This window comes from Grus americana, chromosome 1 (assembly GCF_028858705.1).
Source record: "Grus americana isolate bGruAme1 chromosome 1, bGruAme1.mat, whole genome shotgun sequence".
In the NCBI taxonomy this organism is placed as follows: domain Eukaryota; kingdom Metazoa; phylum Chordata; class Aves; order Gruiformes; family Gruidae; genus Grus; species Grus americana.
Genome location: NC_072852.1, coordinates 16,662,854 through 16,676,786, shown reverse-complemented (window position 1 = coordinate 16,676,786; position 13,933 = coordinate 16,662,854). Strand labels below are relative to the sequence as shown.

The 13,933-nt window shown below is 38.4% G+C and overlaps 1 protein-coding gene across 1 annotated transcript in view; it reads right to left on the bottom strand.

The window, feature by feature from the left end:
- The window catches only part of SLC2A13 (solute carrier family 2 member 13), a 173,015-nt gene that overhangs the window by 87,880 nt on the left and 71,202 nt on the right, over positions 1-13,933 (bottom strand). Inside the window, exon 4 of the mRNA XM_054843980.1 lies at positions 6,096-6,204. Coding sequence (XP_054699955.1) covers positions 6,096-6,204 — 109 coding nt within the window. The remainder of the gene's footprint in view (positions 1-6,095; positions 6,205-13,933) is intronic.

Genomic DNA, 13,933 nt, shown 5'->3' with positions numbered 1-13,933 from the left:
TTGGATATTAGGAAAAATTTCTTCACTGACAGGGTTGTCAAGCACAGGAACAGGCTGCCCAGGGAAGTGGTGAAGTCACCATCCCTGGAGGTATTTAAAAGACGTGTAGGTGTGGTGCTTAGGGACATGGTTTAGTGGTGGACTTGGCAGTGCTAGGTTAATGGTTGGACTTGATGATCTTAAAGGTCTTTTCCAACATAAACAATTATACGACTCGATGCGCTTTGCTTCCAGTAAACTCCTCTCTAGCCTCTATTAAACTTCAGAAGTATTCTGGCTTCTTTCCAGTCCCACTCCTGTTCTCTTTCATTCTCTCATTTACATTCAGTATGATATTCGTTCACTTTTCATGTTAATTGTTTTAATATTCTTATCTTCAACCCTTCAATTTCCACTTCTTACATAACCTCCTCTTGTCCTCTTTTGTCTTTTCCTTCTTTCTTTTATCCAGCTTTTTTTCCTCTCTCATTACTCTGAGCCTTTTTTCCTTCTCCATACAGTATCTTCTTCAACTCCCTATTTCTCGCCAGCTGGAAAAAGATACTTCTTTTTATAATCTCTTTTTTTTTTTGTTCTTTTGTTTGCTTGCATAGATTAAAGACTGTCACAGCAAGACTGTCAGAGCTCAAAAGCATCTGTGGACCAAATCCAAACACCAATACATTTTACATGTGGATTCACTTAACATTTAGGAGATGCAAGGATATCTTAACAATAAAAAAACATTTTATTAACTATGAATAACAGATCACATGCACCAGCAAAAATACAAGCTTAACAAAAATGCTGAAGGCCATAAGCTCTCCCTGTTGACACATTATATCACTTTTCTGTTGCAGAAAGCTTTTCTAACACAATGTAAAAAGATAACGGCAAATTACAAAATTAGCATCAAGCTTAGTGTTTCAACTGCAGAACAAAATATTTTGTTTGGCTTTCATCGAGTTCGCTTAAAGTTTCGTGAGAATAAGAACAATCAAGATGATACAGCTGTCTCTTCAATCTTATCTCAGATTTATAGTCTTGAGGGCACAGGCAGCCTGCATGAACGTCCATCAGCTCACTCAAAACTAGCAAGCCCCCAAAAAAGCAGCAGAAACTCCAGCACAGGCCACAATACCTACATGCAGTTCTGACAAAACAATACTGAACTCCCTCCCCATGTGTTTGCTTTATTTTTTTTTACTGCGATGAAGCTGCACAATACCAGGAATGTTTTCAGAAGTCCTAGTCCTACAGGAAAATGTGAGCATATAGCTAAAGTATCCATGTAGTCTCTTGATGTTTTTCACCAAACAATCTGAAATAGTCAAATCCTTCAAGCCTCCTCTTCCTCCCACCCCCCAAAAAAGGAATTTCTTCCTTTTTTAAATATTATTTTCTTTTTTTTTAAAGAAGAAACTGATGAGAAAAATTAGCTTTACGTTTTACCTTAAAATGGCCCTCCTCCCCCAAGTTTTAACTAGGGGCCACTGTGGGCTTGAAAATATCTGCATACCACTGTTTTAACCAAATTCTGGGCTATGTTACTATTAAAAAGCTAATTTGTAGTACCTGCTTTCCTGAAATATAACTTCCTTCACAGCGCCTTTTTCAGTCTCCTGTCTGGAGATTTGTGACTTGAAACAGTGAACTTCCGTTTTCAAGATGAGAAAATACCAGAATGATAAGAAATTGAAAAGTTAAACCATTTCAGACCTGCTTGCATCAATGTGAGAGATGCTTGTCTAAAATTGTATGACTTTATCTTTTACAGGTCAGTTAAGCTGGCAAAAGCCATGACAAAAAGGAAACATTTTTTATACTTCAGGCACTCTATCTAACAGCAGTACCCTTGTTCTTAGGAAAAAAGGAATCAAAGCAATAGGTCACAGAGCTTTATTCTTTTACTGACTAAATTTATCATGCTAGAATTTGTTCCTGTGACAGTCAATCTCCTTAGCCTATTTTTACATTTTGCTTCTCTTTTAGATCCACCTCCTCAATGCAGAGGTTGCTCCTCATGCCGTTCTCATCCGTTCAATAACATCCTGTTCGTGATGAGTTTCCACTTCCTCATGGTTGGATGTTATGCACATTCATGGTTGATTCAAATATAATATGAAAATATTTCTGTACAAAAACTAGATCAGTTTATTGCACGACGGGATGGACAGAGCACAGTCCTCAACAATTCTTACAAAAGCTCTAGTTTTCCTCTTCCCACCCTCAAGAGAAATCCAACTACATATGGACTTCGTTGCTTTTATTGGCTTCACTACTGATATCTGATTTTTAACCAGAAAATATATAACAGATTTCTGAACTCTTAAGCATGGAAGCTCTAGATTTTTGTTGTTGTCTCCATGTGTTTCTGGTAGGTATTCTTCTGCTTTTTAGGATCTCTTCTACTCCTGGGTACACTCAGTGATTATTTTTAGACTCCTGCAAAATTCCTCTATATAATTTCCTACCTCTGCCACCCATACTTTTTGATTCAAACTTTTGTTTTCTTAAGTAGAAGAGTTACTCAGTAAAGCATATACAAATTGGGGAAGTATTAAATCATACTACAACTGTTTTCTTACTGATATTTTCATTTCACTTTCCTGCTTTGTGATTTGATTATGTTTGGGGTTTTTTAAATGAGTTTTTCAGACACACACACAAACTCACTCCTATGACTTCATTTTCTCACAGTAAAATACAAGTTTTAACAAATTCTTTTATATCAGAAATAGTGGAAATCCTCAAGCCAGAAGATTAGTACAAGTCAGGGCCCATTATGGATGCTGCCATGTTAAGGTCACTGGTCACAGGGTAGAAGAGTCCCATAGAAATATGTAAGGGGAAAGGGGGCAACCAGAGGCTAAATTCTCTGCCAGAGAAAGCCAGGCAACTGCAAGTTGGGGTCATCAGCCTCTTCTCCTATGGCCTAGAAAAGGGTATAGCAAGAGAAGAGGATTCACAGCAGCGCCAAAGTTACAGTGAACACTGACCATCAAAACATTTTGGTAAACAAGAGGCAAAATCACTGAAGGAAAGTCCACACAATCCTACAACCTTTAACCATAACCAATGACTGTTTTCCTGCTGCAACAGAACAGCAATCCCAGAACGACACGACCAAACATTATGGAGAGGAAAATAGTGCTTAGAGAGTTAATACAATCTGACAGTTCCTTAAGGCACCATTTAATTACTGCATTAAAAAGCAATCACCAATTTCTATGTAAGCAAACCATCAATAGCTGCTTACTTATTTTTGAAAAATGTCCTTTCATGTCTGTCTTGCATACCTGATAACTAACAATTTAGTTATACTGGATTATTAAAAAAATACTAGATATTGCAAATAGTTTACAAGCCAGTCCTTTAACAACAGTGCCTTCGTGTGTTTGTTACAGGCATTTTCTTATTTTAAAGCTAAGATTTAACTATGTTTTGTAGCTGTAATTCTGTCCTCCTACACATCCACAGGCAAATTAGGTCAATTCCAAACTATTTGTAAAACCTCCTACACAAAAAGGAGTTTGAGATTTTAAAACATATTAAGTTTAAAATAAACAAAGTCAACCTATCAATATCATAAACCTTGTGAACTGTCAATTTTTTTGTTCTAGCCTAATAAGGCATCCTAAAGTAGTAAGAACCAAAATGTGAGAATGACTGTCCTTGGCCAGAGGTTACATCCCTATCGAGTTTAATAACACTTTAATAATGTTTATTATATAAATTTCACTAATTAAAGTCTAAACTTATTTCTACATTTGGCATCATAACATCCTGTGGCAATGAGTTCCTCTATGTAATCATGTGGTGCATGAAAAAAATGTTTATTTTAAACCTACTGCTGGGTAAGAGCTAGGAGTCATCAAAACTGTGTTGTAAGAAATGATGAATATTATGCTCTCCCCATCTTTGCCGTAACATTAGTAGCTTTATATGCCTCTTGCGTTTCTTCTGAACTAATTTTTTTTCCAAGCTGCAGAGTCCTAACCATCCTGTTCAAACATAGGTATCTCTGTCCCCACATATAACCTGGTTTATCCTTACTAAAAGAAAGGGCATCTGCAATTGTTTGTACTATTCCAGACTGGTTATGGATGTCATCATGATGTTTGTACAGAACTATAGTGCAACTTTCAACACCTCTTTTTTTGAGTAGTAACAATTTAGACTGCCATGCATGTTAGTTAGCCATTTTGTTACAGTAAGGCAAGCATTACCGTATAATATTGCCATTTTATTCACTTGTTATCTTGTATTATCTTCCCGCAACTGTTCATGTTCACAGATCTGAGGGTCTTAATATCCTGAATGGTGTATCAGTACAAGCTGGTATTTTGCTGTTTAGCCCCTTTCACAGACTTATTAAAGCAGCAAAGATCTCCACATAGATCCCTGTAAGAGTCTACTCTTGGCTTATGATAACTGATCTTTTATTATTATCTTTTTTTTTCCTATCTTAGAAAGTTATTAACGTGAGAGGGCTTTTCTTTTACTTTTGTGACCACCTGGTTTCTTCAAGAAATGGCAGCAGCTGTCATGGACTAGGATAGTTAGTTCATATGGGATACATAGTTCTAACATGCCCATGAACTCACATCCAACCGATTTGCAAGCTATAATCTGTCTACAACATTCATGTTTCTTCTTTATTATTTTTATGTTCTCCACGTACATGTTAATTTTTCATATTTGTAAACACACATCTTCTCATTTGATTCTATGACAGTTTCAATTAATTTTGGTAAGGACAGAAATAAAACTTTCTGGGCTGTAGCTTCACACAGGTTATGATACATTTCCAAATTCAGTGATTATGTATTCAAATTACTCCAGACCTGTCGGGTGTACCCTGATTAGTCCAGGCAATTTGTTACTATTTGTTTTAATCAGGTTGTTCTAAAAGTTCTTCCTCTAACACTTAAATTTGAAACAGACCATCTGAGACATCTTAAGCAAGCTCCAGTGGAGGAAGCTTCATATACCCTCCATAATTAACACAAATGCAAAAAGAGTCTTTGTAAGATTTGCTGCTAAAGATTTATCTTCTGCTAGTGTTCTTACAACGTCTTGATCCTTCCTGGGCCAGGAGACTAATAGGTCTCTTGCTTCTGATGTACCTGAAGAATTTCTCGAAGTTCTTTCTGTGCCTGTCTTCTGGTTTTCACACACAACTTACCAGTTTTGCATTCTCCTGTTTCCCACATTTGGTTACAATTCCTACTTCATAAATCCTCTCTCTACCTGTTACATATTTCCCTCCTTTCCAGTTTAACAATACTGAGTTTGTTTTTTCCCCCCCACCTTGTGATAGATGGCAGATATTTACTCTAATATTTAATATGGTAGTTCTTGACATCACTAAAAGCTTAACCTTTTAGCTGTTCCTTTTAAGTCTTTCCTAACAAGCTTGCTTCCTTAGACATAGTTCTCTTCATAAGATGTTACTGTAATATATTTTACACTTGCTTTTAAAACAATATGGAAATCATATTTGTTACAGTTACTCTTATAGGGTAGCTCAACAGTAATTTCAACTTAAACGAGGTCTTGTGCACTGCACGTTTGTCAAGAGCTACTCCTCTTGTGAGCTAACAGCTTATCAGAAAACCCAACGTATTGTTCTTCACTTCTACGTGTACTGAGTCTTCATACATGCAACAGAACCATGTAATAACAGGAAATGCTTCCTCCCTCAGCATCTTACCTCCTTTAGCACTTCACAGTAATTCTCCATCTTGTTTACATGGTCAACAGTCTAACCCTCATTGTATTTTGATCTATTTGCACACAAACGTAAACCATAAGTGTACTTTCTTAAGTAGACATACATAGCTTTGGCCATAAACCTTAATATATAATAATGCATCTCCCAGAGTACAGTTTGCATTCACATCTCTATATAAATGTCTGCCTTTATACTAACATCCTCTCGTACCAATTTGAGACACCAAATATGTCAATATCTGGATTTCAAACAAGCATTCCAGCTCTCACACTCAACTTTTCACATTTCACATTTTGTCCAGAAGCCCATCTACAACTTCTACTGGTTTAATTGTCTTTTTCTTATAGTTTATAAAGAGAAGCAAGCAGTAAATACATACATGACGGTGTTAATCCCTGACAGTTGTTGAAACATCTGCAGACCACAACCCACAATTAAGGCTCTTCGAGTTGGAGGGTATGTTAGCATTCTGCAGATCACGGGTCCAGCTTAAAAAAAAACAACAACAAAAGAATACATAATCGTTCTTAAGTGATTGCTATCAAGACAATGTTTCCCAGGCATAACAGGCTTTGCACCTTAGTTTCAAACAAACTGGGATTATTTCAATTGTTTTGGAACAACTTGACCATTTATTTCAGTTCTGCTTTTCTGCACTGTACTACAAAGATGATTTTCAGAAAGCCCAGGCAAAAAAAATGAAACAATTTTTGTACACAGTGTATACTACTGGTGGCAAATGTACAGCTCTCCTATATCATACTAACAGTTTGCACATCTGCTGCAACTGAGTGTACTCAAAGTTATCACAAAATATCATTGTTGTTTCCCTTCTAAAAGCTCTCACTGTTATTGAGAGGTTATTTCAGACATGCCACTACTCACTGCTCAGCTCTGGATCTTGCAGACAAAGTGTTCTCCCTTGTCCCCCAAAGACCCAATTTCCACAAACCAGTTGCATGTGGGGGTACTTTGAAGGCATGGGATAGATCTATTCTGCACAGCTGGAAGGCCAGCAGAGGGAGCATAAATTAATTAATTTTTTTCCATAACTTTGGTAGCAATGGTATGAAGTTGCATTCAAAAAGCAGAAAAGTTTCTCAATTAAGAGAAAAAACAAAAACTTCTGGCAAACAGAGAAAGTTTTCTTCTCTGTTAATTTTAAATTTTCAAAGTATCATACATATTAAAAAAAAAAAAGTAATACAGAAAGCTATATGATATCAGTCAAAAATCTAAAATACTTGACTCCATTATTCAGTTGAATTCCTTTCTGCCCAGAGTAGTTTACAGGGCAGAACATAGTCTAGTGAAAAATTCAATGTTTTATACATCTTATGACATCTGGTATACCCACTCAGAACACCTAATATAGATCACAATATGTATAGTTGCCATCTAAAAAAAAAAAAAAAAAAAAAAAAAAGGTGAAGAGGATCTACATTTTTACATTTTCAAAGTCCTTCCTGAACGTACAGAAAAATAAATGTATTGATTCAGTATAAAAACCTATATGGGTCTGTTAGTGAAGAACAATTTACATGCAAAGAGTTTCAGCTTCAGAAAGCTGACAATCTGTGAACAGTTTCAAGAGCAGAACTCAGGAAGGGGGTTTAGAGAACATTTTCTTCTTTAAAAGATAATCAGACCTGCCTAAGAAAAACATTTTCACTGAAAAATTATGGTATTTCTAATTCATGTCTGAATTGTACCATCACTTTCTTTATTATTTCTTTATTATTAACAGCAGAATGTGGTCTGACAAATTTTCCATCTGGTTTCCAAGTAGCATTAACATTCAAACAGTACACAGTCCCACCTGTCCTGCCATATAGTCACATCACTACCTTCAAAATGTCTCTGAGTAAAATCAACCAACAGATTAAATAAAGCCAATCTATATATCTGGTAAGATATTCTCAAACAAGACACATGACATCACAGGGCAGACAAGTATATCAAAGGGTTCAGTAGTCCAGTGGCATTTCCTCAGTGGAAAACCAACCAAATCAGCACTTACTACTAGCTAGGGGCTGTCCAGAGCTCAGACATACCCTTGCCTCGACTCCAAGCTTCACAAAGGAAAAAGATTTACTAAGAAATGCAACTATGAACTTTAATTCACAAACAACAGCCCTAAGGTTTTCATACTTGGCATCACACCTGAGCATGGAGGCTTTGGGCTTAAAAAACTTTATCTTGCAACAGATTTTGCAACATCTGTCATGACCTCAAGCTGCTGAATGCCTATGACAGAACTTCTGTTCTTCATAAACTTCCTATAGACTTCTTAACAGAGTTCAAAATCCATCTTTATCTTCAAAGGACCTTACAGCCAACCTAAATCTTGAGGCCCACCATCAATGACTATGCTCATCGAATAAACTGGAACTCTACAGCAGGGGTTGTTAGGAAAGGAATCAGAAATGTCCTAAGGAACGGATGCAAGGTTTTTAACAATTCCTGATCTGCTCAGCTATTTGATGAAAGTTATATAAAACTCTATTCACAATACGGCATTGTACAAAACAATTGGAAAGAAGGCATTAAAATAAATAGCTAGAAATTAAAGCAGCTGTTCTCAGACAATGGCTTGTAACTCAAAGGGAGTCATGAACTCTCAACAAAACTCCATCACACAAATCAGAAATTTTAAGACCATGTAGTAAAGTTTAGACCTTTACTTTAGAACTTTAGACCTTTAGAACATCCAGTGAGCTAAATTCAGTAAGCACTCGGAATTTTTCAGACTTAATTGTATCAGGAAAATGATGCTAAAAATCATCATACTGGTTCAAGTCAGAGATTTAAAAGTCTCACTCCAAATCTGTACCATGGCAACCACACATATCAACAGGCATACACAAAATTAAAGGATTTTCTTTCATAAAATTTACAGCCTTCAGGTTTACAAACCAATAAACAGAATGAAAGAAATAAAAGAAATCTCTATATTAAAGGAGCTTTACAAACTGCACTAAAAAACCCAAAGGACTTTGACTGCAAGGTGGCTGTTTTTATAACAGAAAATGAGTATGAAACTTTTATTAAAATTATCTAGCCCTAAAACTAACTATTCTATTTTTGCATTTTCCTATCAGCAATCCTGCCATCCATCTTCTGTTGAATTCATATATTACAGCCTTCTTAAAAATAAACAACTCCAGGCAAAACATGGTTGTTAACAACAGAGAATGGGTCTAAACTAAAAAATGAAAAACAAAACAAGTTTTCAGAATTAAATAAATTTTTCTTCTGAAAATAAGTCTTCTGAAAACTGAAATCGTACTTCAGGAGTTTCTGATAACCATTAAATCTGTTGTTAGTTATTACAATAGATTAAAATAGCGCATAACAATAAAATCATTAAATCTTTAAAAAATGGAGCAACATAATTGCTCACAGAACCATAGGGAAACAGATGATGCAAAAGATACAGCACCAAAAAATTAAACATTTGGTAATTTTTACAATGGAAAAAAAAAATTTCTCTCCAAAATGTCTGGGTTTTGTTTATGATACTTCTGCCTTAATTGCTGTTGTTTTCAGCTAGGAGATTTAGAAACATTCCTGCATTTGAATCACTTCATTTGAACTTGAGAAACCACTGATACGTTTGTTTTCCTTCTTCTAATCTATGAATAAAAATGAAGTCAAAAGGATGAGACCTCCTAATGTCATGATTAATTTAATGAGACCAGATTTGGTTGGACTTTTTGTGCTGTGGTTTCAGATAATTACTTTATCTGATGTAAATTTCCTTAATGCATATGTTTACAAGAATTCAAAAGATGCTACAGTAAAGGGCAGCTGAGGCTTGCTCTAGTGAGACTGCAAAATGGCAGCAATAGATAAAGAGCAATAGAAAAATAAGGATACTGCTGTCCTAGAAGGTGACATTACATGAAGTGGTGATACGTGAAGTGGATTGCTGCCATCTAACCGGCTTTTTCTTAGCCTGGTCTAAACTACCCACCTAACTAGACATTCCTCCTTATAAGCGAAAGGCAAAAATAAGATTTGGAAATTTGGCTTCACATCCAAAAAAACCCCAACCTTATTAGCTTACACTGAGCTAAACAGGGTGGGAGGAGCCGTTCTTGTCAAATCTTTACTGCTGGAAAGCAAGTGATGTTTTCCAAACGTGTATTTCGTAAGTGGTTATCTGAAACTTTTAATGCCAGCTGCCTCTAATTTAACTGTTATTCTTGTTACTAGGCATAACCCACAAGTTATGTTTAGAAATGGTAAATCACCTGGTAAGGCATTTTGATTTTCCTCTGTAGGTAAAATGGATTGTATGATGATAGTAGGAGCTTAGGTGTGATCCACTGCCAACTAAAAGATACAGATACTTCTCAAAAACAACAAAACAAACACACCTTAGTTCTAAAAGGAGTTTAAATAATGAAAGCTAAAAAGCAGAAGAATGGGTATTAATGATATCTCGGCATCACCTTCTGAAAACGTACTGCATACACTTCCAGGAAAATAAAAATATTGTAGATAGACATAAAGCCAACCTAAAAATCCCCCAGCACATGCAGGCAGACATCTGGTGCCTGGAAACCTTGTAATACCCCATCCCTCAAATTCTTAGTACAATACCTGGCAAAATTTTACTGCCAGAAAACTATGGTTAGAGACTGGGCTCTGCCAAAGTCATTTACAGGTTCAAACATTCTTTTGCCAGCTAATCTAGGTAACAGCTTGTAGCAACAGCTTAAAACTATGTAGCGCTGCTGCTGCTGCCAGCATTTTGTGCTCTTGCTGTAGAGGATTGTTTCCAAAAAGACAGGCTTAGCCAAGCAACAAGACAGTCACTCATCAGTTTAGCATCAATTAAGCTCAAACTTCAGATTAGTTTCTCAGACCCGTTCTTGTCCTAGTGTCAGTCAATACCCTCTCTTCGATCCAGATAAATCTTCAAAGAACAGTTACAAATGGGACCAAAAAAAGAAATTTCAGACTGGTGATCTGGACAACAGAAGACAGGCATGGGAACCGTTTCTGTTTTGCCTTTCCTTACAGAATGACAGCTTCCAGCCCAGCTTTCTCTGCATCATCTGCAGAACATTCCTCCAGCTAAGACTCCTCCACTAAAGCATTTAGAGGTACCTATTATTTTCTGCATATGAATAATATATTAAAGCAAACACAGAATCACAGAACGTCAGGGGTTGGAAGGGACCTCTGGAGATGATCTAGTCAACCCCCTCCCGCTAAAACAGGATCACCTAGAGCAGGTTGCACAGGATCGTGTCCAGGTGGGTTTTGAGTATCTCCAGAGGAGACTCCACAACCTCTCCGGGCAGCCTGTCCCAGTGCTCGGTCACCCTCACAGTAAAGAAGTTTTTCCTCATATTGAGATGGAACTTCATAGAATCATAGAATGGTTTGGGTTGGAAGGGACCTCAAAGATCATCTACCTCCCCTGCCGTGGGCAGGGACACCCTCCACTAGACCACGTTGCCCAAAGCCCCATCCAACCTGGTCTTAAACACTTCCAGGGATGGGGCATCCACAACCTCTCTGGGAAACCTGTTCCAGTGCCTCACCACTCTAACAGTAAAGAATTTCTTTCTAACATCTAATCTAAATCGACCCTCCTTCAGCTTAAACCCATTACCCCTTGTCCTGTCACTACACTTCCTGTGTTCCAGTTTGTGCCCAGTACCCCTTTATCCTTTCACTGGGCACCACTGAAAAGAGTCTGGCCCCATCCTCTTGACACCCACCCTTTAGATATTTATAAGCGTTGATGAGATCCCCTCTCAGTCTTCTCTTCTCCAGGCTAAACAGACCCAGCTCTCTCAGCCTTTCCTCATCAGAGAGATGCTCCAGTCCCCTCACCATCCTCGTAGCCCTCCCATTGGACTCTCTCCAGTAGTTTCCTGTCTTTCTTCGACTGGGGAGCCCAGAACTGGACAAAGTAGTCCAGATGTGACCTTACCTCCTTCCCTCTCCTAGCCTATTACATGATTATTTTCTAAAAGTATCAACTTCATTCATTCTCTCCTTTCTGTAAAATTTACAAGAAAATAGAAGTAGCTTTAAGATCAAAATTGCATTATTTATCCTGAGCAGATATAAACCAATTTTACTTAAGTATCAAGCTCTTCCCCACTGTCTCACAATGTTTCCAGTAACATTGGAAGAACAACTCCCAGCACTAGAGGAAATTTCCTACCTCATATAGTTCTCTAATCCTTTGAGAAAGCTCGAAAGGTTGCTTGCTTGAGTCTTTTTTTTTTTTTAAACTGCATAGCCCCCCCATCAGTCAAGAATGAGAAAAGACTGTCAGCTTGCTTAATAACTGAGTCTTAGTATTTTTCAGTTTTCCACAGCAAATACATCCAAAGGCATAACAGACAGCCTACTCTAAAAGCAAATAAAAGCTAACTAGACATAACCACTTTGGTTCTAGAGAATTAAGTAGTGCAACGAGTTTTTCCATGCCTAGATGAACTGAAAGGGGTTTTTTGTTTGCTCAGGAAACCTAGATTTCAAATAATCAGTCCCTCCAAATGATCTTTTTTAATCCACACATTGAGAACAAAAACAGAATAAAGATTTTTTTTTTTTTTTGACAGCAAGTTGAGTTGGTCTTTTGGGAATCCTGAAAACAAAGCAATTTTCTTTTATCTGTAAAAGGGAAAAAAATATCTTTCCCTTGATACCACATTCTTTGATATAAAGTTTTGGTGACGGAAAATCTATATGACCGAGTACTTGCACAAAGGTGGCAGCAGATAAGAATAGCTTTGAATAGGAGAAGAAGCAGTGGCAAGTAGGGAAGAAAAAAAAGGAGTGCATTTTGGCTCTGTACGACATGTTCTTTATAGAAAACAGAAACTACTGTAATGAAGTCCTTTAAAACTGGAGAAACCATGACAAAACATTGTTGTGGTTTAACCCGGCAGGCAGCTAAACACCACACAGCCACTTGCTCACTCCCCCCTGCCACAGCGGGATGGGCGAGAGAATCGGGGGAAAAAAAGGTAAAACTCGGGGGTTGAGATAAAGACAGTTTAATAGGACAGAAAAGGAAGGGAAAACAAAATAATAATAATAATAATAAAACCAACAACAACAACAACAATAATAATAGGATATACAAAACAAGTGATGGTCAATGTAATCGCTCACCACCCACTGATGCCCAGCCAGTTCCCAATCAGCGGCCGCTCCCCCCTTCCCCAGACAACACCCTTAGTTTGGGGTTGTTTTTTATTCAGCATGACACCGTATGGTATGGAATATCCCTTCGGTCAGCTTGAGCCACCTGTCCTAGTTGTATCCCCTCCCAGCTTCTTGGTCGAACCCACCTTCTCATTGGCAGGGCAGTATGAGAAGCTGAAAAGCCCTTGACTGCTTGGCAACAACTGAAAACATCAGTGTGTTATCAACACCATTCTCATCCTAAATCCAAAACACAGCACTATAGCACCTGCTAGGAAGAAAATTAACTCTATCTCAGCCAAAACCAGGACAAACAGATAACAGAGAAGCATGGTCATTTACATGATGCCAGCAGGAGCTGAGAGAAGTGGCCACAACGACCAGTGAGAGTCTGTGCGGGTGGAAGAGGGACCCTGTGCGGTACTGTCAGACTTGAGGGGTGGGGGAATGAGGGAGGGGGAGGTTTACCTGTTTCTTTGATAGGAAAACTGGGGTAGGGACAGAGAAAAGCAAGGATCACATCCTGCTTTCCTTCTCTGTTGGGTTTGCATGGCAAGGTTTTGGTAGCAGGGGGGCTACAGGGGTGGCTTCTGTGAGAAGCTGCTAGAAGCTCCCCCTGTGTCTGATAGAGCCAATGCCAGCCGGCTCTAAGACGGGCCCGCCGCTGGCCAAGGCCAAGCCAATCAGCGCCTCTGTGATAACATATTTCAGAAGAAGAAAAACACTTGGACAGAGAGAGCTTTTGCAGCTGGAGAGAGGAGTGAGAAGATGTAAGAAACTCTGCAGACACCAAGGTCAGTGCAGAAGGAGGGGGAGGAGGTGCTCCAGGCGCCAGAGCAGCGATCCCCCTGCAGCCCGTGGTGAAGACCATGGTGAGGCAGGCTGTCCCCCTGCAGCCCATGGAGGAAGGATGAGGGGGTGTAGAGATTCCACCTGCAGCCCGTGGAGGACCCCACGCTGGAGCAGGTGGAGGCACCTGAAGGAGGCTGCGGCCCGTGGGAAGCCCACGCTGGAGCAAGTTCCAGGCCGGACCGG